The sequence below is a fragment of the Mustela putorius genome, unplaced genomic scaffold (assembly GCF_011764305.1).
Source record: "Mustela putorius furo isolate JIRA1106 unplaced genomic scaffold, ASM1176430v1.1 tig00000174_pilon_pilon_pilon, whole genome shotgun sequence".
In the NCBI taxonomy this organism is placed as follows: Eukaryota; Metazoa; Chordata; class Mammalia; order Carnivora; family Mustelidae; genus Mustela; species Mustela putorius.
The window spans coordinates 43,374,539-43,393,722 of NW_025421304.1; the positions used below are offsets into that span (position 1 = coordinate 43,374,539).

Genomic DNA, 19,184 nt, shown 5'->3' on the forward strand with positions numbered 1-19,184 from the left:
TGCCTGGGGAGGCGGGCGGGGGCGGCGTGCGTGCATCCCTGACGGGGCGCAGCTGAGCCCGGAGTCCAGACCAGCGGCAGGCGGGGGGAGCCCTGCGGCAGCTCTCCCCACGAAGGCCAGCGGAACGGCAGGCGCGGGCCATGCTGCAGCTGTCCCCCAGCGGCCTTTGACTCTGGGAGAGCAGAAGCAGAAACCAGAGCAAGTCAAACACAGGACAGTCCTCGGTCACCGTCTTCGGTCACTCACCCTAACAGCCCTCCAGGCTTCTCCGGTTCGGGATGGGGGTGGGCGGCGGCAGGCAGAGAGGAGAAACACCCCACGGGCGAGTGTGCGGCCGGGCAGCACGGCAGGCCAGCCGGTAGCTCCTGGGGTGACGTCCTGTCCCCCCTACCCGCACCGAGCCCGCCCTCCTCAGGGGCCGGGGCAGCAGCCGGACTCCTGGTGACGCGCCAGGAGCGACATGCGGGAGAAGGTCTTGGCACAGGTCGTGCACTGGTACTTCTTGGTGTCGGAGTGTGTCTGCAGGTGGGCCCGGAGATTGGAGCGGTCGGCGAAGGCCCTGCCGCAGTGAGGACAGCTGTAGGGCTTCTCACCTGGGGACGAAGGGGAGCGTGCGTCAGGGTCCCTCTGTCTGCTCACGGGAGCTGGCCCCGGGCTCATGGGTCGTGTCTACAAACCAACGAGCTTCAGGGTGCCTGGGTGAGTACGGGCCTCTGGAGTTCAGCCCAGGTCAGGGTCCCAGGGCTGTGCGGTAGGGGGGGCCTCAGGCTTTGCTCAGCGGGGAGTCCCTCTCCCTCTGCCTCCCCCCAATAAATAAGTAAAATCTTTAAAATAAAAAAATAAATGAATAAGGCCCTCCACCTTCTCCAAATGTTCGTGCTTGTTCTAATGCATTCTCTTCCGCAGCACTCCTGGAGGGAGCCTCAGCCTGGCTCCGGGAGGAAACCCTAGGACCAACAGGCCCACATACACAGTCAAGGTCAGAGCCACTTGGGAACAGGATGGACGGTCCCATCCGGCCAGGACTACAGCATCTAAGACCCTAAGAGAAAGGTCTAGCGTGGGTCTTTGCTGTAATCACCACAGTCACCAGATCCTTCTGTGGTTCTGCCAGAGCCCTCCGGGGGCCTTCTGGCCGCTGTTCCTGCCGTGGGAGGACAGGGTGGCAAGCGGCCACTCCCGGATCGGCCGTGAAGGCGGGCTGGAAGCACTGAGCCCGGCCCCCGCAGTGGACACGGGCATTTAGGAACGTCTTAGGAACCTTGTGTCCTCCAGAGCACTTCGAGTCAGGGCGCTTGGGGATTTGCACAAAATCCTTCCGTTGGGAGCTGGGCCCCGGAGACAGCCCTGACAAGTGTAAGAGGACCACTGGGGCTCCTCTGTTCTCTGCCCGTGTGGAGTGACTCCCAGCCCACCGCCCTGCGGAGTCCCAAGAGGCAGCAGGCTGCAGTCCCCACGGCCCCCGAGCATCTCTCCCTGCTGCTCAAAGCCCGGACGTCCTCCAGCCCGGTCAGTCTCCTGCCGAGCCTCGCACCTCTGGGCTCCCAGACCCCGAGCTCTGAGTGCCTGATGGGGGTGGGGGGCGGCACTCAGGGGCGTCTCTGCGCGGGGAGCTGAGGAAAACCGAACGGAATTTCAGCCCAGACAGCGGCTCCTGCGAGACCCTTCTTTCCAGCCTCTGCCCAGCTGGGACTCCAAGAGTCCTCGTTACAGAGACTCGGGCCGGGAGGCTCCGGGGACAGGAGGCATGCGTGGCAGCCGGGGCCTTGGCCCGCAAGTCTCGCTCCTGGCCTTCTGTCTGTGCCTCCCTCTCCCTCTCCTGGTGGGCCTGGGGTGCGGTGTGGTCCTACCTCCAGCCTTGGAGTGGAAGTGCTGAGGCCTCTGGGCCTCCGGTCTGGGCACATGCCCCTCTCTTTCGTCGGCTCGTCTGTCTCTGTCGGTCTGTCCGCAGCTGCCCGCTGCTCCCTTCCTGTGTCCAGGACTCCTCTCCCCCGGGGGGCGGTTTGCTCCCGGGACCTCATCAGTCTATGCCCTCAAGCAGTCTGCGTCCCCCACGCTTGCCACCGTCTTTCTCCGTCCCCCGCTCCTCCTGCTCCAGCGTCCCGGAAGGCCGCGGAAGGTGACAAGTCAGGCCCGCAGAAGCCGGGGCATCCTGTGCTTTGCCAGGTGTTGTGGGGTGAATTGTGTGTCTCAAAACAGATGTGTTTGTGTCATAACCTCCAGTGCCTGTGGATGTGACCTGACCTGGAACCCAGGGCCCCTGTAGATGTGACCAGATTAGGGTGGGGTCACCCTGGGTACGCGGGCCCTGGCCCCTATACTGGTGTCCTCACAACAGAGGTAATATGGACGCAGATACGCGTAGGGGAGAGGCCACATGAGGATGGGGGCAGGGGCGAGGGACATGGCCACGGTGGAGGGACACCCGGGCCTCCCCGGCGCTAGAGGAGGCAGGAAGGACCTCCCCGGAGCCTGTGGAGGGAGCCCGGCCATGTTGGCCCACTTGTTTGCAAACTCTCCCCTCCGGTCCTGTCTGGGGCCAGGCCTGAACCCCGCCCCCCGGGGCCTCCCACCAACCCACCTGTGTGGGTGCGCATGTGGCCCTGGAGCAGCCAGGGCCGGGAGAAGGCCTTGCCGCAGACGGCGCAGGGGCAGGGCAGCGTGTGCGTGCGCAGGTGCATCTTGAGGGCGCCCAAGCTGCTGTACTCCTTGTCGCAGTGTTTGCAGGAGAAGCAGCGCCGTGCCTGCCGCTGGCAGTGCAGCTCCCGGTGCCTGGCCAGCCCGGCCGGCGTGTGGTAGGGCTTGCCGCAGTGCACGCACTGGAAGCTGCCGGGGGCCTGTGCCGCACCCAGCCGGCCATCTGCGGCGGGGTCCCCAGCGGGGCCCGGGATCGGGGGCCACCGTGTGGGCAGCACCAGCAGCGGGGGCAGGTTAAGCTGGTTCAGGCTATCTTTGAGGGGTACGCTGGGGGCCCGGCTGGCCCAAAGGTGCACCGGGCCAACCTGCAAGGGGTCTGGCCCGGGGGCCCCCTGCGCTTCCTCGTGGCGGGGAAGGGACAGGGAGATGCGGGCGATGACAGAGGTGCGCTCCCAGGGCCGGGGAGGGTCAGCAGGTGTGGGAGAGGCCGACTTCTCTGGGATGAGGACGGGCCCCACCAGGCCCCTGCAGGCAGAACGGGCACTGACTCCTGGAAGGGAGGGCGAAGAGAGAGAAGGTACAGGTGAACATGAGCCCCACGCTCTGACCTCGGACTTGCCCTGCTTGGTCCGACCCCAGGCTGCCTCTAGGTCACCGCAGTTCAGTTCGCAGGGAAAGGACAGACGAGGCGGGGTGTCAGCTCAGGACGTGACCACAGGGTCTACGGGACAGATCTCAGTGCTCTAAAAACAAAGGAAGAGAAGTCCCCAACAGGCTCCCAGAAGAGCCCTCATGGAGCCGAGGGAGGTTCCCCGTGACCCAGGCAGGACGGGCCTCCCTGACCCCTGTTCCACCGCGGGGCCAGCTCAGAGCCGCGGCGCCAGGCTCCCACACAGCGCTGATTCAGAGCGAACACTTGGCAGTCGGCTACAATGTATAGACAACTAATTAGCCTCCAGTCACCCCCGATCACCCCTCACCCATGGCGACGGAGGTGCGCACAGCCTCCCGCCAACGCTGCTGCGTCGACAGCTGTGCTCGGTGGTACCGCCACAGCCTCCTAGGGCAGCTGGTCCCCAGGCTGCCGTGCCCAAACTTGGGGGCCGGCATGCCCACACTTGACCAGATGGGAGCAGCGGGAGCCCCCAGAGTCCACAGGTGAGTGGGTAGTTACATCCCGCATTTCCCCCAAACCCAAATCTCCAAACAGCCCCTGTCCCACTTCGTGCTCCAGATGTGATGGAATAAATCTCCGGCCTCGTTGCTACCTTCATGCCAAGGCTTTGGGTCGAGAAAGACCACCCACAGATGGGGAGAAAATATTTGCAAATCCCATACCTGGTAAGTCACTAGCATCCTGAATATACAAAGAGCTCTTGCAATGCAGCAATGAGAGACAAATAATAGAAGTTTAAAACGGGTAAAGGATCTGAATAAAAGTTTCTCCAAACAAGATATACAAATAGCAGGGTGCCTGGCGGGCTCAGTTTGTAGGTCGTCTGACTCTTAACCTCAGAGTTGTGAGTTCAAGCCCCATGTTGGGCGTGGAACTTACTTTAAAAAAAAAAAAAAAAGCGAGAGAGATAGAAATGGCTCACAAGCCTAGGAAAAGGTGCTTGCCCCCCTTAGCCATCAAGGAAATCCAAATTAAAGCCACAACCAGGTACCATGTCATGCCCACTAAGATGGCTAGAATTTAAAAACAGCCAATTGCAGGGTGTCTGGGTGGCTCAGTGGGTTAAAGCCGCTGCCTTCAGCTCAGGTCATGATCTCAGGGTCCTGGGATCGAATCCCCGAGTCGGGCTCTCTGCTCAGCGGGGAGCCTGCTTCCTTCTCTCTCTGCCTGCCTCTCTGCCTACTTGTGATCTCTGTCTGTCAAATAAATAAAATCTTAAAAAAAAAAAAAAACAGTTGCAAGTGTCGGTGAGGATGTAGAGAAATGAGGACCTTTAAGGAAGGTTCCCATCCTCCACTCTGCCCTGACTTCACCCCTCATCCTCCAGTTATAAAACAGCACACCGAATTTCTGTCCTCCAGAGAGAGTAGCTACGGCAAGCTAAGAGACAAAGGCCAAGGAAGTGCTGGAAAGATAGCCCTGGGATGCCGCAGAGCCTACGACGCCACAGAAGCGCCACGAGGGGCCTTTCTACTGGGGAAAAACAGCACCTTTCCTGTCTCTGGGAGGCAGCCACCACCCTGGCCCCAGATATGTCAGAGCCAAACCCTGTTTGGGGGGGCCACAGGGGGAGGGCAGGGGAGAGAGGCAGCCAAGCTAGTGGCACTGCCCCCACGCCTCTGCTGGTCCTTTAAATGCTCTCCGTACTTCCTGGGGCTGCTGGATGTTTTTACTGGTCCTGGGACTCAAACTTCTGGGAGAATAGACTTTTAAGTTCCTTCTGGTTTTAGACATTCCCTGGGGGAGGCCCGAAAAGGCACTGACTTAAAATCAGAGAGTGGGGGGCCCCAGACAACATCCTGGCAGAGGAGGCTCACAGTGGTCCCCTAGCTCTCCGCGGGCAGGAGGGACGAGGATGAGAGGTGCCTGAGTCTGACCTTGTCACTGGCTGCCCTGGTCTGCACGTCTGCACCAAGGGTAAAGCCAGGTGCGTGCTAAGGCCGGGCTCTAGACAACAGGTTTGAAACACTACTATGGGGGCGCCTGGGTGGCTCAGTGGGTTAAAGCCTCTGCCTTCGGCTCGGGTCATGATCCCAGGGTCCTGGGATCGAGCCCCGCATCGGGCTCTTTGCTCAGCGGGGAGCCTGCTTCCTCCTCTCTCTCTCTGCCTGCCTCTCTGCCTACTTGTGATCTCTGTCTGTCAAATAAATAAATAAAATCTTTTAAAAAATTAAAAAAAAAAAAAAAGAAAAAGAAACACTACTATGGCCCGTGTCGGTTCCATTTCTCGTCATAGACACACATATATCTGAAGCACAGGTTTCCTTCCCCTGAGCCCTGCACTCTGATGGTCTCTGTTCTGTTTCATTTTATGAAAACCACTGGTGGTGACTCATTAAACTGATTTCAAAATGCAGAGTTCAGGAGCCCAGTCCTAGGAGGCACCCCCGGCGGCAGTGGGCCCCGGGATGGATGCACTCGCAGGCCTCCACAGTGCCCCTCCTCCCCTCTGTCTGAGTCACCAAGCAGAAGGGGTCTTCACCCCCCAAGAAGCAGCTGAGCCCTGGGCAATGGCTCTGGTCACTCTAGGGAGACCTTTGTCCCGGGACCTTCGTGTGTCCCTAGGCCTAGCGGGGCATGGGGATACACAGACCATCCTGGGTCCTGGATGCGCACCTCCCCACTGAGCCACCCTTGGGGTTGGAAGAAGGACTAGCCCCTAAGTGCCCCCACAGCTTGCTCTGAGGGACTGTCACGGGGGTGAAGGGAGACCCGAGGGAAGGTGCCCCACGGGAAGGGTGTGAGGAAGCACTGGAGGGGCCGGGAGGAACGCTGCAGGAGCTGGGCTTAGGCACACAGAGCCCCTGGGTCGCTCTTCTGGGCTCCTCGGGATGCTCTGGGGGGAGCACTTGGACCGCGTCCCCAAGTTCTCCCAGTCTCTCTCCCCACCAGTCCCCGGGACCCCGTCACCCACCCAAACCTCCTGCCCCAGGGAAGATGGCTCCGGGGCCCCCTTAGCTGCGATGGGTTCACCAGGCCCCAAGCGGAGAGCCCCAAAGTGACTGGGGGCCTTGACACTTCTCTCGGTGGGAGAGAGTGCGCGCCTGTTCAGCCCGACGCGGGGCCGAGGTGCCCGCAGCCGACGAGCGCCCGCAGGCCACTCACGCACCGGGGTCTCGCTGCCCCTCTGCCGGCAAGATGCCCCCTTCCTCCCACCCGGGACGAAGCCCGAGGAGCCGGGCAGCCCCTACCTGTCTGCGTCTCCAGCTGCCTGTAGTTGGGAACCCTGTGGCTGGAGTGCGCTCTCACCAGGAAGGAGCGCGGCATGGTCCCCCCGGCGGACGCGGGTGCCCCGACGCGTCCGCCGGGCGCCCGCGGGCAGCGCGGCAGGCAGGTGGCGGGAGGGCTGGCTCATTAGCATAGCGCGCCGCCTGGGCCAACCAGCGCGAGGCGCGGCCGGGGCGGGGTCGCGGGGCGGGGCTTCGGGGCCACGCCCAGGACAGGTGCGCGGGCCGCGGGGGAGGGAGCGCGTGGCCGCCGAGTCCTCCCCACGGGACTGCCCTGGCGCGCGCCGCGAGTCACACCGACCCCTGGGGCCTGGCGCACCCACTCAGCGTGGACTAAAGGGCGGAGGTCAGGGCTGGGCGGAAGCCGAGCCGGGCTCCCGTCCAGCGGGCGGTGGAGGCGCGCGCTGAACCCCTGCTCCGGCGGGGCGCACCCGCCCCGGCCCCCGCGCAGACCGGCCGCGCAGGCTCCGCGAGCGCAGGTCCCGGACTCCAAAGCTGGCCCAGCTGGCGGGCCGTGGCGGCGGGGGTCAGCCGCCGGGGGGGGGCCCTTCCCGGGGGGGAAGCCGGGGAGCGCTCCTTCCCTCCGAGGACGAGGCTTTAGGGATTGGGCCGCGCCTGCAGAGGCGCCTTTCCCGGGGAGAACGGACGCAGCCTGGGCTTCTGGGATTCCGAGGGGCTCTGAGCTGCGGTTGCGGAAGCTCCTCCGCGAGGGGCAGCGCGGGCACGGCCCACGGACCCGTCTGTGCCCCTGGCGGCCGCGTCCCTCCTTCAGTGCCACGGGGAGCGGGGCGAGCCGCGTCGGAGTGGCTGGTCCCTTTCGATGTGGACGTTTCAGGACTTTGGGGGTCAGACGGGGCGTTCCCTGGGTGGGGGGGCACAGCGCCCAGCCTGCCCCCGACAGCTGTGGGCTTTTCCCGTGGCCTTGCAGCAGGCCTGCCTGCCTTGGAGGACCGGGTGCCAGGTGACGGCGGGGGGGGGCTCTATGCCGGCTCTGGGCTTGGGGGGCCACCAGGTGGAGTTGACGGTGAGCGGGTAGAGGGACCTCCGGAGAAGCGGGGAGGGAAGGCCATGTCCCCCAGGGTCTTCCGTTCATTTAGTGTTGCAGGTGAGAGGCTCTGAGAGGTTAGCCAGTGCGGGGTAGGGACCCAGGCGCACCCGAAGCGTGCGCTCCCCTGTCTGTGGCTTGGTGAGAGCAAGGAGTGCAGGTGCTGCATGGACAGAGGTCTCTCTCCTGTGGGCCACAGCCTGGCCCTGTGCAGTTGTGCGTGTGGATTTCAGAGGACACGTGGCTGCTTTCTGCTTATTCACCTGTTCTGTGGCCTCGAGAGCCTTCTATTTATACCCTCTCTCCCTTCCTCCTCCTCTCAGATGAAGAGAAGGCTTGCAGGTGCCTGCTAGCTCTCCACCCGCACTGCCCCTCCTCACCCGGTCATGCACTGTGGGCCATCAGCCGAGGTGACGTCGCTCATCCCCGGAGAGGCCACACAACTTAGGGAAACGAGGGTTCCCCATCTCATCCTGGAAATGGCCCCTGGGATCCCACAACGAAAGACCCACACCCACTTCTCAGCCCTTGCTGGGGTCACGCAGACTCACTGGCTGTGGCTCGCAGGGTCACGTCTGGCTGGACCCAAGAAGGACCCACAGAGGAAGACATGGGCTTCTTCTTGTCCACACCTGTGCAGGGCCAGGGAGGGGATGCCGCTGTCCACACCTGTGCAGGTGTGCCCTGGGCCAGGGAGGGGATGCCGCTGTCCCTTTGCTCTTGCTCCATGTCCTTTTATCCTCATTATGGCCCCTTTACCTGGCAATTAGGCCTCACACCCACCCTCTTCCCTCCAGTCTCCTGGAACTGCCCCTTTCAACCGGAGCAGGGACCAGAGTCCAGGAGAAATCACCGCAGTCTTCCCTTGATTCCCAAGACCCTGGGGAGGACCTCGGGCTGGGAGCTGGGCTTGGGCCCCGCCCATCTGCCTCTATCAGGTGCCTGAGCCTCGCTTGGCAATTCGGGTAGGCAGCTGGAGCGACTGCTGTAGTTCTGGTTAGTTTTTCTCATGTGAATGTGTTCTTATAGTCTTTTTTCCTGCCTTACAAAGAGTAAGGCAGGTTGTGCTTGACTCTGCGTACGTCTGTACACTTGCATCCCCCGTGCGTGCTCACTTCTTAACTGGTTGGTTTTCATGACCCAATCTGGGGGGCCCTGCACCGCATCAGACTGCATCCCGACGGGGGCCCAGCTGGGAGCCAGCCCTCACTCCTGCGCAGTGCCTGCGTGTGCATGGCGGGGTCCAGCAGTGCTTGCTGGGTGAAACGGAAAGGCATTGTGAACCCCCAAACAGTGTGGCCCGGGGCATGCACACCCCTGGGGCTTGGAGGAGAGGTGAGCTTCTGGAGAGGGGACCCCAAGAGTCCCGGGACCGAGACTCTTGGAACAGCGCTCGGAGCTGGACCTCATAGCTGGGGCTCAGCTGTCCCAGGACCCCAGAGGGGTGGCCCCTCACACTGTGGGCGCTAGCCACAGAGACGAAGAGCCCCTGCCCCAGCGTAGGGCGTATTTGTTGGGGTGTGGCTGTGGCTGCTGTATCCTGACGTGGGGCAACCTTGTGGCCATACGAGGTCATGGGCTTGTGGAAATTGAGACCCAATGTTCCAGCTCCCAACATCTGGTCAGATTGGTGGCCGATGTGTGCTTGGTTACCGCCAGAGAAGGGGAGCTCATTCCATTTTGAGGTCTGTTACAGCTGATGCTGGTTCTTAATCTGGGGTCTGGGAGACATGTCCTGTGTGAGACAGGGAGGGACATTATCCCTTCGCACACAGCTTATGCACACAGCATGCAGGAGAGTCCTAGACACGGTGTCCTAGGCATGCTGGGGAGCACAGTGTTGGGCCCTGAGGAGGGTTTCTAGGGGCGGCAGGGGAAGAAAGCAGTGGGGGGCCGAGCGGGGGTGCGCGCACCTGCGGGGCTGTGGCCTCCTGCTGCACACGTGATGCATGTGTGTGCACACGTGTGTTTGTAAGGCCGCAGGCGCTGTTCCCGAGTGATATGGGATGCCCAGGGCCTCAAGGAGAGGGGTCCACAGCAGAATGCCCCACTCAGCACCTCCCTGCACCGTGGAGCTGACCCCTCTTTCCCAGCAGGTTGTTGGAGAAGGGAGGGCCACCTGTCCTGCTGCTGTCTGTCACCAGAGGGGCTGGAGTCCCCATCTCGCAGACCAGCCCCCAGCCAAGCCCACAGCACGCACTGTGCTTCTCGCACCAGCCACCGGGGGGCAGAGGCCAGCAAGCGCGGCCTGTCCTTGGAGGCTCTCAGGAGAGGTGTCTTTGGCAGCTCAATTCTCTGGTGCAACTTCCAGGCAAGGCGCGCGGCAGGGTGTGTGTGTGGGGGGGGGGGGTGTGCACCGGCCACGCCAGACAGGAACCTCCTGGGTCCCAGGTCCGGGGTCCCTAGCTTCTGGAAGCCACTGACTGCAGGGCCTGGAGTGTCCTCCAGCCAGGAAGGAGTCCGCAGCCGGCCTCTTGGGTCCAGGGCGCCTCCTCTGCGGCCTGGGTGGCTGCCCGCACAGTCAGCAGCAGGCCCCCATGGCTGTGCCCCCAGCTAGGTCAGGCACTGGGCCAGACTCACAGGCGTTCAGCTCCCACAGGCCCCCGGGATGAGGACAGCACCAGCGCTCAGGGGCCTGGGGGTGGCGAGGGCTGTGCGCTCCGGGGGGTCCTGCCTGCCCGGCCCAGTGCTATTGTAGGAGACTGTAGGTACCTGAGATCCAGACGCGCGTTCTTTTTTTTTAATTTTTTTTTTTTTTTTTAGACAGAGATCAGAAGTAGGCAGAGAGGCAGGCAGAGAGCTGGGAGGAAGCAGGCTCCCCACCGACCAGAGATCCTGATGCAGGGCTCGATCCCAGGACCCCGGGATCACGACCTGAGCCCAAGACAGAGGCCTCAACCCACTGAGCCACCCAGGCGCCCCAAGACGTGCTTTCTATGCCGCAGATGCGCATGGACTCCGTTGGGGAAAGGGAAGTGTGCCCTCCGGGTGGGGCACCAGGACGCACCGCTGTCTGGCTTTGTGTGGCCATGCGGGAGATGGGTGTGCGTGTGCACGCGTGTGTGCGTGTGCGCATGTGCATGTACGCGGTGGGAAGCCCTGGAGGTGACCCTGTGGATTGAGGGGGAGGCCTGGCAGGACAGCCCCACTGTCGCCAGGATTCATTAAAAGTAGAAGGGAGGCTCTTTGTGCCGTGGCTTTCAGCCGGAGCATCCCCACCCTGACGCCGTGGGGTCTGCTGAGATCCAGCTCACCCGTGCCCCCCACGCTGTGTTGGGGTTCACTCAATGCCCTTCCCCGGGCAGACTGCCCTGGACTCCAAGTCACTGGGCCTGAGGTGTTGTGGATGAAAGGTCCTGTGCGGACACTCCCCTGTGGCTCTCGCCCCGTGGCTCTATGGAGAGGGCAGAGCTCCACAGGCGTCCTCGGGTGGCAGCAGGGACCTGCCACCACACCGCATCCCTCGACCAGTGGGGTTGAAGGGGGGAGGGTGGGACTGGTGGCCCCTAATGAAGGGGGTCGTAAGAGGGTGACCAGCCCATCACCACGCTCCTGAGTGGCTGCTTGTGGGACCGGTTTGCCTGGCTCTGCTGTGGCTTCAAGCTCAGGAGTCCCACCTGCCTTGAGGAACAGCCCGGAACACAGCCCTGCCTGGGGAAGCTGCTCTGGCAGCCCAGAGCACCACCTCTGGCTGGACATCCCACATTTAAAGATTTTTAAGTAATTTTAAAGATTTTAAGTAATCTCTACACCGAACATGGGGCTGAAGTTAGAACCCCGAGACCAGGAGCGCGTACTCGAAGCCAGCCGGATGCCTCGGACATTTCCTGTTTGAATGGTTCCTTCTGCCTGCCGGCTTCCACGTGGGGCTGGGAGCCGAGGTCACATGCTGGGGCACCAGGAGGATGCCCGGGGGGCTGCCCAGTGGCAAGAACCAGCCGTGGGGAGAGGGGCTGCTGCTCAGACTCAGGACTTTACTCTGAGGGTGTCCCAAAGGTGGCCCTCCAGCCACCGTGGCCACCCCCGGCCTCACTGAGTCCAGTGTGCTGGCCTCGGGCGACCCCATCTCCTGACAAGGAAGGAGGTGAAAACCGCCACCCTGGCACACTTTTGCCAAGATGTGTCACCAACAAACTGTTGGGGTTTGAGAGAGAGGACAAGAGAGTGTTCTGGGGGAGCCTGGAGCTGAGGGCAGCCTGGGGAGGCGCCATGCTCACAGGGAGGGGCCCGGGCAGGTGGGCAGCACTGTCCCCCAACAGTGCTGGAGCTGCCTGGGGACAGACACGCCTGCAGACTTCAAGCAAAGGGAAGTCACGGTGCACCCCAGCCGCCACCAGCTTTTCACTCTCCCGGATGAAACCCAGTGATCAAGGTCACTGCAGATGCTTTGAAATGTTTTATTGAAGTTTTTCTAAAAGAGCAATAATTTATGCCGTGAACTGCAAGAGTAAGACGGCGTCTTCCATGCCCTGCTGTCCTCCCAGGGCGGCCTACCGACAGCGCTGGGGGTCCGCCTGGGGAGAAGACAGCAGGGCGGGGCCGGGACCCCAGTGGGAGGAGCCGGCGCTGCTGGGGCGACCGCGGAGTCAGGAGCCTCTGCGAGCAGCTGGGGGACCCGGGGGGTTCCTCCTGGCAGTTAGGAAGGGGAACCCAGCAGAGCAGCGCCAGGATCTGTCTGAGCAAAGCCCCGGGGGCGCGCTCTGGCTCTGGCGTCGGCGCCTTTTGCTCCCCTGCGCAGACCCCATAACTGTTTATTTTTGATTGTTTTTTTAAAAAATATAATTTTGTAAATGTTCCATAAAAATACTATTGTCTAGTCAAACACGGGTATTGCAGTACGAGCAGTAACTGCTCTATAAAATGTGGAAAGATCATCACGCTGGATAGTATAGAAAAATGCCAGAATTCTAAGTATCACAAAAGCCAGTCCCGAGCGGGTGAACTGGAAGCGGCCCCCCCATGGTGGGCGGGGCTCCCCTGGGCTTCCTGCTCTGCACAGGCCTGCGGGGCCCCGCTGGGGCGCACCGGGTAGGACGAGGACAGCATGGCTTGGAGACAGACCGCCCCCGATCACGGGCCCAGCGAGGGCCACCTGCTCAGCCCGAAGCACCGAGGGAGCCAGCCGCGCTCGGCCAGGAGCACGGGTGTCCACCCTCCGAGGACCCCTGCCCTGGCGGGCTCGGGGACCACCTGTCCCGCAACACAGGAGGCTCCGCTTGTTCCGCGCAGGCGCGGGAGACCCAGTCCCCGGAGGCGGCCCAGTCTCCCGAGGCCGGAGGGGTCAGGTCCAGGGGCTGGGCTGTGCCTTCAGTTCTCGGACAGAGACAGGGCCAGGGCAGCCTGGAAGGCGGCTTCCTCGTCGATGCTGTAATCCTGGAGGGCAGGGAGGGAAGGCGGGGGATGCGCGGGCGCCTCTCCGAGCCAGAACCGCCCCCCAAGGACCGCACAGTGCTGTCACGCCAGGGCCATGGGGTGGTGGGACAGGCTGCCCACGCCCGGGATCCACAGCTGGCTCCTCCCCGAGGGCACCGCCCGGCTGACTCCCGCCTGGATCTGGGAGGAGGGGGCTCCTTCGCCTCCGGCCACACCACCCGGAGTCTGAGACGGACAGAGGAGCAACTGGGGGGGGCGAAAGTTTGGGGTGCGGCGGGTCTGCAGGGTGGGGGGGCAGGGGGGCATGGTTTCTGGGCCACCGGCCTCGGGGCGGGGCCCCGGAGGGGGCGGAGGCAGGGGCGGGGCCTGGGCCGGCAGGGGTGGGGCGGGGCAGGGCACGCACCACGAAGGTGTCGTAGGAGAACTTGTGCCTGTGCAGCAGGTGCTGCAGGAAGTTGGCGCTCTTGTAGCTGGGGTCCCCCCAGGGCATCGCCGAGCAGATGGGGCACACCTGCAACACGGGGCGCGGGCTGAAGCGGCGCTGGGGGGAGCCAGCCCCGCTCCCTGCCCTCGCCCTGCCCCCAGGGCCGGCCACTCACCACGCGGTTGGGGTCGCTGCGGTGGTTGTCCACACAGTGCTTGAGCAGCTCCTGCTGGTCCAGGTTGCGGGCGCCGCAGTAGGGGCAAGTGAAGGTGGACCTGTTGGGGACGGCGCTGGGGCGGTGGCAGGAGGTGAGTGGGGGCCCGCGCTGCCCACGCCCCCACCCACGGTGTGGCTGCTGGGCTCCCCCCACGCTCTGGGTCCCCTCCCTTCCCCTCACAGTCCCCTGCTGCGAGGGGACTCAGTGACCTCTACGGGCCCTCCTTGGGGTCCCCTTCGTGCAGGGCAGTGAGGCTGTCTGCAGAGGAGACACAACAGCCCCCTCTGGAGACAGCAGCACAGGCAGAAGCCGCCCCTACAAGGAACCGGGGCTCTGAGCACACGGGTGGGGAGGCCTACCTGGGGATAGGCTGGGATGTGGGCACCACGGGGACGAACTTGGGACAGTTGGCCATTTGCTCCTGGACCTTCATGCAGGAGGAGACGTGCACCCTCATCTTGGCCAGCGTCACCTAGGAAGACAGAGGCAGCATTGGGGTCAGGCTCCAAAGGATGAGCGGTCCACCAGGAAGCAGGGCGGTCCCTGCCCGACGTTCACGGCCCGCGGTGCCGCAGAAGCGGGGGCCTTGCAGCCCTGCCAGGAAAGAGGCGCCAAGGGAAGGTGACGCAGACCCTGCACACCTGTCGGCAGGTACATCCGGTCACCGGCTACGGGACTGGGGCGGACCTTAGCTGGGGTCCCGGGGGCTGCAGAGGGCCTGGGCAGTCCTCGAGGAAGCCAGAAGAGATGTATCGGGAGAAGGCCTGTGTGCCAGGGAAGGAGACCAGCGGCCTCACTGCAGAGCCCAGGGCAGCCCCAGGATGTCCAGACCCTGAGCTTTAGAACACAGCAGCCAGGGGTCGCCTTCTACAGTGCTGTTTGCATTGAGCGGAGACGCCAGTCGAAATCAGCTCCTGGGGCTGGGCCGTTGTGAGGGGCTCCAGGCAGGGTGGAGAGACAGCCAGGTGGGTGGTGGCGGCCAGCACTAGAGGGCCCCCAATTCTGCCTGGGACCCTGCCTCCCTCCCCGCCCACCCCTCCCATTGGCGGGGCTGAGGCTCAGCTCCCGTGTTCCCAAATTAGTCCCACAAGAACCTAAGAGCCAGAGCCCAGGGCAGGGTGGGGGTGATGAGGGCAGGAAGGTCCTGGGGGAGGGGCAGAGCCAGGTTGCGCTCTCAGCAGAGCTTGGAGCGGGGATCAGAGGCTCATCTCCCTGCGGCTACAGACTATCGCCCCTGCCCCAGAACGGCCCCGGGGTGGGGTACCTTCTTGCTGCAGCCTCTGCACGGCGCCTTGTAGGACGAGAGCTGCTTCTCCACATGCACAGCCTTGTCCACCTTCTTGGGGTCGAAGGGCAGGCGGCACAGCGGGCAGAGGGGCGAGGGCACCTGGAGGCAGGGCTGGAGGCACTCCCCGCAGAACCTGCCGGGGACGCGACACGGGCCTGAGGGCTGCTGGCTGCCTGCAACCTCACAGGGCAGCTCCCCTCTGCTGTTTCTGGAGAGTGTCATTCCTGCTCCTCTGGCTAAAGGACAACCCCAGGTCCCCTCCGGGCTGCGGGTTTCTGGGGCCTGCTGCCGTGTGCAGGAGGCTGGTGGAGCTGTGGCTGTGGCTCTCCAGGAGCCGTGCTGGCCCCGAGGCCCTGGGCCCAGCCCGAGGCCCAACCTGCCCATCTTATGGCCGTGCGGTGATGCCAGCACCCCAGGTGCTCTGGAGACACGGGGGACACAGGAGGCCTCCGGAGACCCTATATGCACAAAGCTTTGGAGAGTAAGGTCACCAACAGCGCTGGGAGACGAAACCACAGGGCTCCAGGCTGAGTGTCGCCAGCCTCGGGACAGGGCCAGAGCAGAGGCGTGATGATGGCAGTGGGCTTGCTTGGGCCCCTGACTGCTGAGCGGCGACACCCATGGCCCCAGGGCCTGAGGCTCTTGGCGCCGCCCCTAGAGAGGCCATATCAAGAGGCCAGCCAGCGGACACAGACGTGCCTGGGCCGCAGGAACAAGCCCCCCTCACTCGGAGTCCCACCCCCAGTGCCGCAGAGAAACGAGAGGCGTTCAGTGCGTGCGGACACGGGGCTGGAGGGCACCCAGCAGACAGCAAGTGGGAACCTGATCCCAGCACCCGCTCGGTCCAGCTTCTTCGGAAGTCCTGTGGGGGCCACTCAGCTCCGCTCAGCTAAGTGGCCGGCATATCCCGGCACCAGGAAAGCTGCTGCCCAGGCCCTCCACCTTCCCTCTGGCTCCCGGCGCACCCCCCCACCCCCGCTTGTCACCAGCTGCAGGCACGTGTACACGGGAGAAGGCCCCGCTTGGCCCTCGGGCCCTTGGAAGAGCCTCTGTCCTCCAGGGGAAGGAGGATGGGCGCTAGTCACGTCCTCACCTGGGGAGGACCCGCAGGGCACCCCGGCAGGCGTGGGGCAGAGGTATTCCGGCACCCACCCCCCGGCGCTCTGACAAGCGTTCCAGGATGCGTCTCCCACCATTCCGAGGGTCTGACCAGCCTATCGGCCAACGCTGGCCTCTCACTTCGTCAGTCACGGGGGTACAGTGTGCTGCTGTCCCGCAGGTGCGCACGGCAGTGCCACTGCACGAGCCACGGGTAAAGGACACATGGATGCGGCCTGTCCCCAGCACGAGAGAGCTACTGCTGGACATGGCCACTGGGGCCTTGGGACCACCAAGCTCAGGTCTTGCGCTGACATGGAAAATCCAGAACAGACCCGTCCATGGACGGAGCGCAGGTCCCTGGCTGCGGCTGTGTCTGTGACAGGGACGCCTGCTCGCCCGCAGACACCCAGTGGACGCCGCCGTGTGTGCTTCAAACGAGGAGGGTCTGTCTCCACAAAAGTGTAAAACGCATGTGCAGAATGCACGGCCCGGGGGGCGCTCAGGGGATGGGCTACCATGTCGTCAGTGCTGGCCGCAGGACCGCATCTCCGATGACAAAGGCACAGGTCAAGGCAAAGGGCACCTCTTTGCCAGCTGGAGGGGCCGCGGAGGTGGGGGTCTTGGGAAGGTGCATGCGGACTCCCTTCTGCACCCGGAAGCACCTGCCCGCAGCCCTGAGGGTCTGTGTGTCTGGCCATCAAGGCTCAGCGGTCCCCAGGGCCACTGCTGCCAGGGCGCTTGCGGGGGGAAGGCGGGGGCTCGGAGGCCAGCCTGCCCGACTGCCAGAGCTCCAGCTCTGCTTTTGCTGGGACCCCTGGAAACGTGGCCTCTTGTACAAAAGAAACAGTGACAGCATCTACCTGACCGGGCAGAGGCACACTAAGCACACAGGACGCTCCTCATTCCCTACGCTCCCCCCAGACGTGAGTGCTCTGATTTCTCTGTGATCTCTGCTCACTGACCGCATGCGGGGACACGGGCACGGAAGGCCCCCTGCGACAGCGCTGATGGGAGAGCGGGAAAGGAGATTGGAGGCCAGGGGAGCCCGAGGCTGAGCCGGCCCCAGCACACACAGGCCCTCAGGGGAAGGTCCACCAGGGGGTCGTCCATAGCCACGCAGCTTCTGCTTCCAGATGTCCCCTGAAAATGAGAAATGACTGCCCTCCTCTGGGGTTCCCGGGGAGCTCTTGGGGGCTCTTCCACAAGCCCCACTGACGGCCTTCTGGCTGAAAACCCCCCACCATGCCCTCTCTCCTCTTCTGCCCGGTGCTGCCCATGCACGGCCACTCGCACCACCAGAAACCGTCTCGTGGAGCAGACTGTTTATGGTTAGGTGACTACCCGGGACCAACACCGACACCGCCAGGGGCTCTTTTAAGGAAAAGCGCGAGCCCTTAAGTCCTCTGTGCTTGTGTGTGTGCCTTCAGGACATCAGCCGAGACACTGGGGAAGAGAAGGAAACGGGCAGAAGAGCGCTGGGAAGGAGCATGCCACGGAGGAGCTCCTGGGGACCAGCGTCAGAAAGAAGACAGATGGGGTTCTGCCGAGAGAAACGGGTGGGGAAAGCGTTTAGAGAGCATGGCGCTTTCACAACGATTCTGTGCGGTGCTGCGGTCTAACGACCACATTTTAAGAAAACACTTATCTGGGGAAAAACAAAAACAAAAACCTGTACAGATCTGTGCACACCCGGAGGCTGGAAACGCTGAGGCCCAGGGCTGGGTAAGTGTGGGTGCCAAGGGGAGGCCATCCGAAAACCAGGAAAGGCTTCCTGAAGTTGGGTCAAGCCTCACAGTTCTCCCAGTGATGGAGACAGCAGAGCACGCCTGAGCACGCCCACGAGTGCGTGCTTCCACGAAAGGAGTCACGTCCAGAGGCTGCCCCTGACAAGAAGTCAGCAGCAGCACGAGGCCCAGGGCCCCTCCTGACATGGGCTGTGCCACCCTGGTGTGGGCAGGTGCCTGTGCTGGCTGACCCGGGGGGAGGAGGGAGCGCCGTCCCCGGCGGAGGAGCAGGCACACACCTACCCAGGCCCCCCCCTTCTATCCGGAGCCTCCCGAGTCAGCTGCCGCTCTTTGAAAGATTTTCGAGGGGCACGTACCGGCCCGCTCAGGAGCCCAGCTTGCTGGCACCGGACCCTCCTGACCTCGCTTGCCACCCTGCTCATTGCCTTCACGCCCTGCACTGCTCAGCCAGGAGCAGCCGGAGAGCAGACACCGATCTCGGCTCCGTCCAGCCAGCCTGGCAGCTCCCACAAGACTCCAGGGCAGCTCTCCGCTGGGAGAAGAGCCCCGTCCTCAGGCTTCTGCGGCTGAAACACCCCTGTTTCAGAGGACCCCCTGGAGGCTCCGGAGCCGCCGGAAGCCCTCGCAGGGTGCAGGGTGCGCGGTGTCCGGTCCCCAGGGCCAGCCCGCCCGGCTGCTCAGTGACGGGTATGACTCAAGGTCTCGCCATCAAGGCAACCAGCACCAGCCTCCGGACAAGTCTCTCTCCTAACTTGAGAGAACTCGTCTCCTCTCCGGCCAAGACCAGCGGACAGCGGGTCCGGGGAAGAGCTGAGAGCAAGAGCCACGAGGCGTTTATTTACCAACGCCCACCCTGGTCTCCAGGGCCCGCACGGAAGGCGGCCGGCGCAGAGGTCGCCCGCCAGCCCGGGCCCCGGCTAGGCCCGCCGAAGCCCTCCGCAGATCCCAGGGCCCCGACTGGGCTGCAGGTCGCCCGCAGCGCCGACGGGGGGCTCGGCTCGCCCGGGGCCGGCGGGCGGGAGGCTGGGCCGAGGCGGAGGAACGCGCGCAGCGGCCGGGGCCGGGGCGGCGCAGGGAGCCCCGCGCCCCCGCCCGAGCCCTCCGCGCGCCTGGCTCCGAGGCAGCGCCGGGCGCGCGGACCCCTCCCCGCAGCGGCGGCGCGACCCCGCGGCCGCCCGGAGGCCGGCGCACTCACGTGTGGCCGCAGCTGCCGATGGCCACAGGCCGGTGGTACACCTCCAGGCAGATCGGGCAGCTGTACTGCGCCTCCAGGCCGCTGTCGCCGCCCGCCGGCCCGCCCGCCGGCTGTCGCTGCTGCGCCGAAGCCACCAGGCTGCGGAACATCGCCATCCCGGGGCCGGGCCTGCCGCCGCCGCCGCCGCCGCCGCCGCCGCCGCCGCTGTTCCGGCCCGGCCGGGCCAGGTCCGCGCGTCACGACCGCGACGGCGCCG

At 64.2% G+C, this 19,184-nt stretch overlaps 2 protein-coding genes across 4 annotated transcripts; both read right to left on the bottom strand.

Moving 5' to 3' along the window:
• Nucleotides 1-411: 411 nt before the first annotated feature.
• Nucleotides 412-6,640, bottom strand: SNAI3 (snail family transcriptional repressor 3). The gene is made up of 3 exons (XM_004753833.3): nt 6,505-6,640; nt 2,582-3,187; nt 412-593 (listed from the first exon to the last, which is right to left on the bottom strand). Exons 1-3 carry the CDS (start codon nt 6,578-6,580, stop codon nt 412-414), a joined length of 864 nt encoding a protein of 287 aa, XP_004753890.1. The 5' UTR covers nt 6,581-6,640.
• Nucleotides 6,641-11,968: 5,328 nt separating this feature from the next.
• RNF166 (ring finger protein 166) lies at nt 11,969-19,175 on the bottom strand. Of its 3 annotated transcripts, none has more exons than XM_045076428.1 (6): nt 18,929-19,175; nt 14,864-15,020; nt 13,959-14,071; nt 13,558-13,672; nt 13,362-13,469; nt 11,969-12,958 (listed from the first exon to the last, which is right to left on the bottom strand). In XM_045076428.1, the coding sequence occupies exons 1-6, from the start codon at nt 19,081-19,083 to the stop codon at nt 12,893-12,895; spliced, it is 714 nt and encodes a 237-aa protein (XP_044932363.1). In that variant the 5' UTR covers nt 19,084-19,175; the 3' UTR covers nt 11,969-12,892. The 3 variants fall into 3 exon arrangements, with proteins under 3 accessions (XP_044932363.1, XP_044932364.1, XP_044932365.1); XM_045076429.1 differs by lacking the exon at nt 18,929-19,175 and adding an exon at nt 14,241-14,327 and having other exon boundaries at nt 14,864-15,002; XM_045076430.1 differs by lacking the exon at nt 14,864-15,020 and having other exon boundaries at nt 18,929-19,057.
• Between the last annotated feature and the right edge of the window lie 9 nt (nt 19,176-19,184).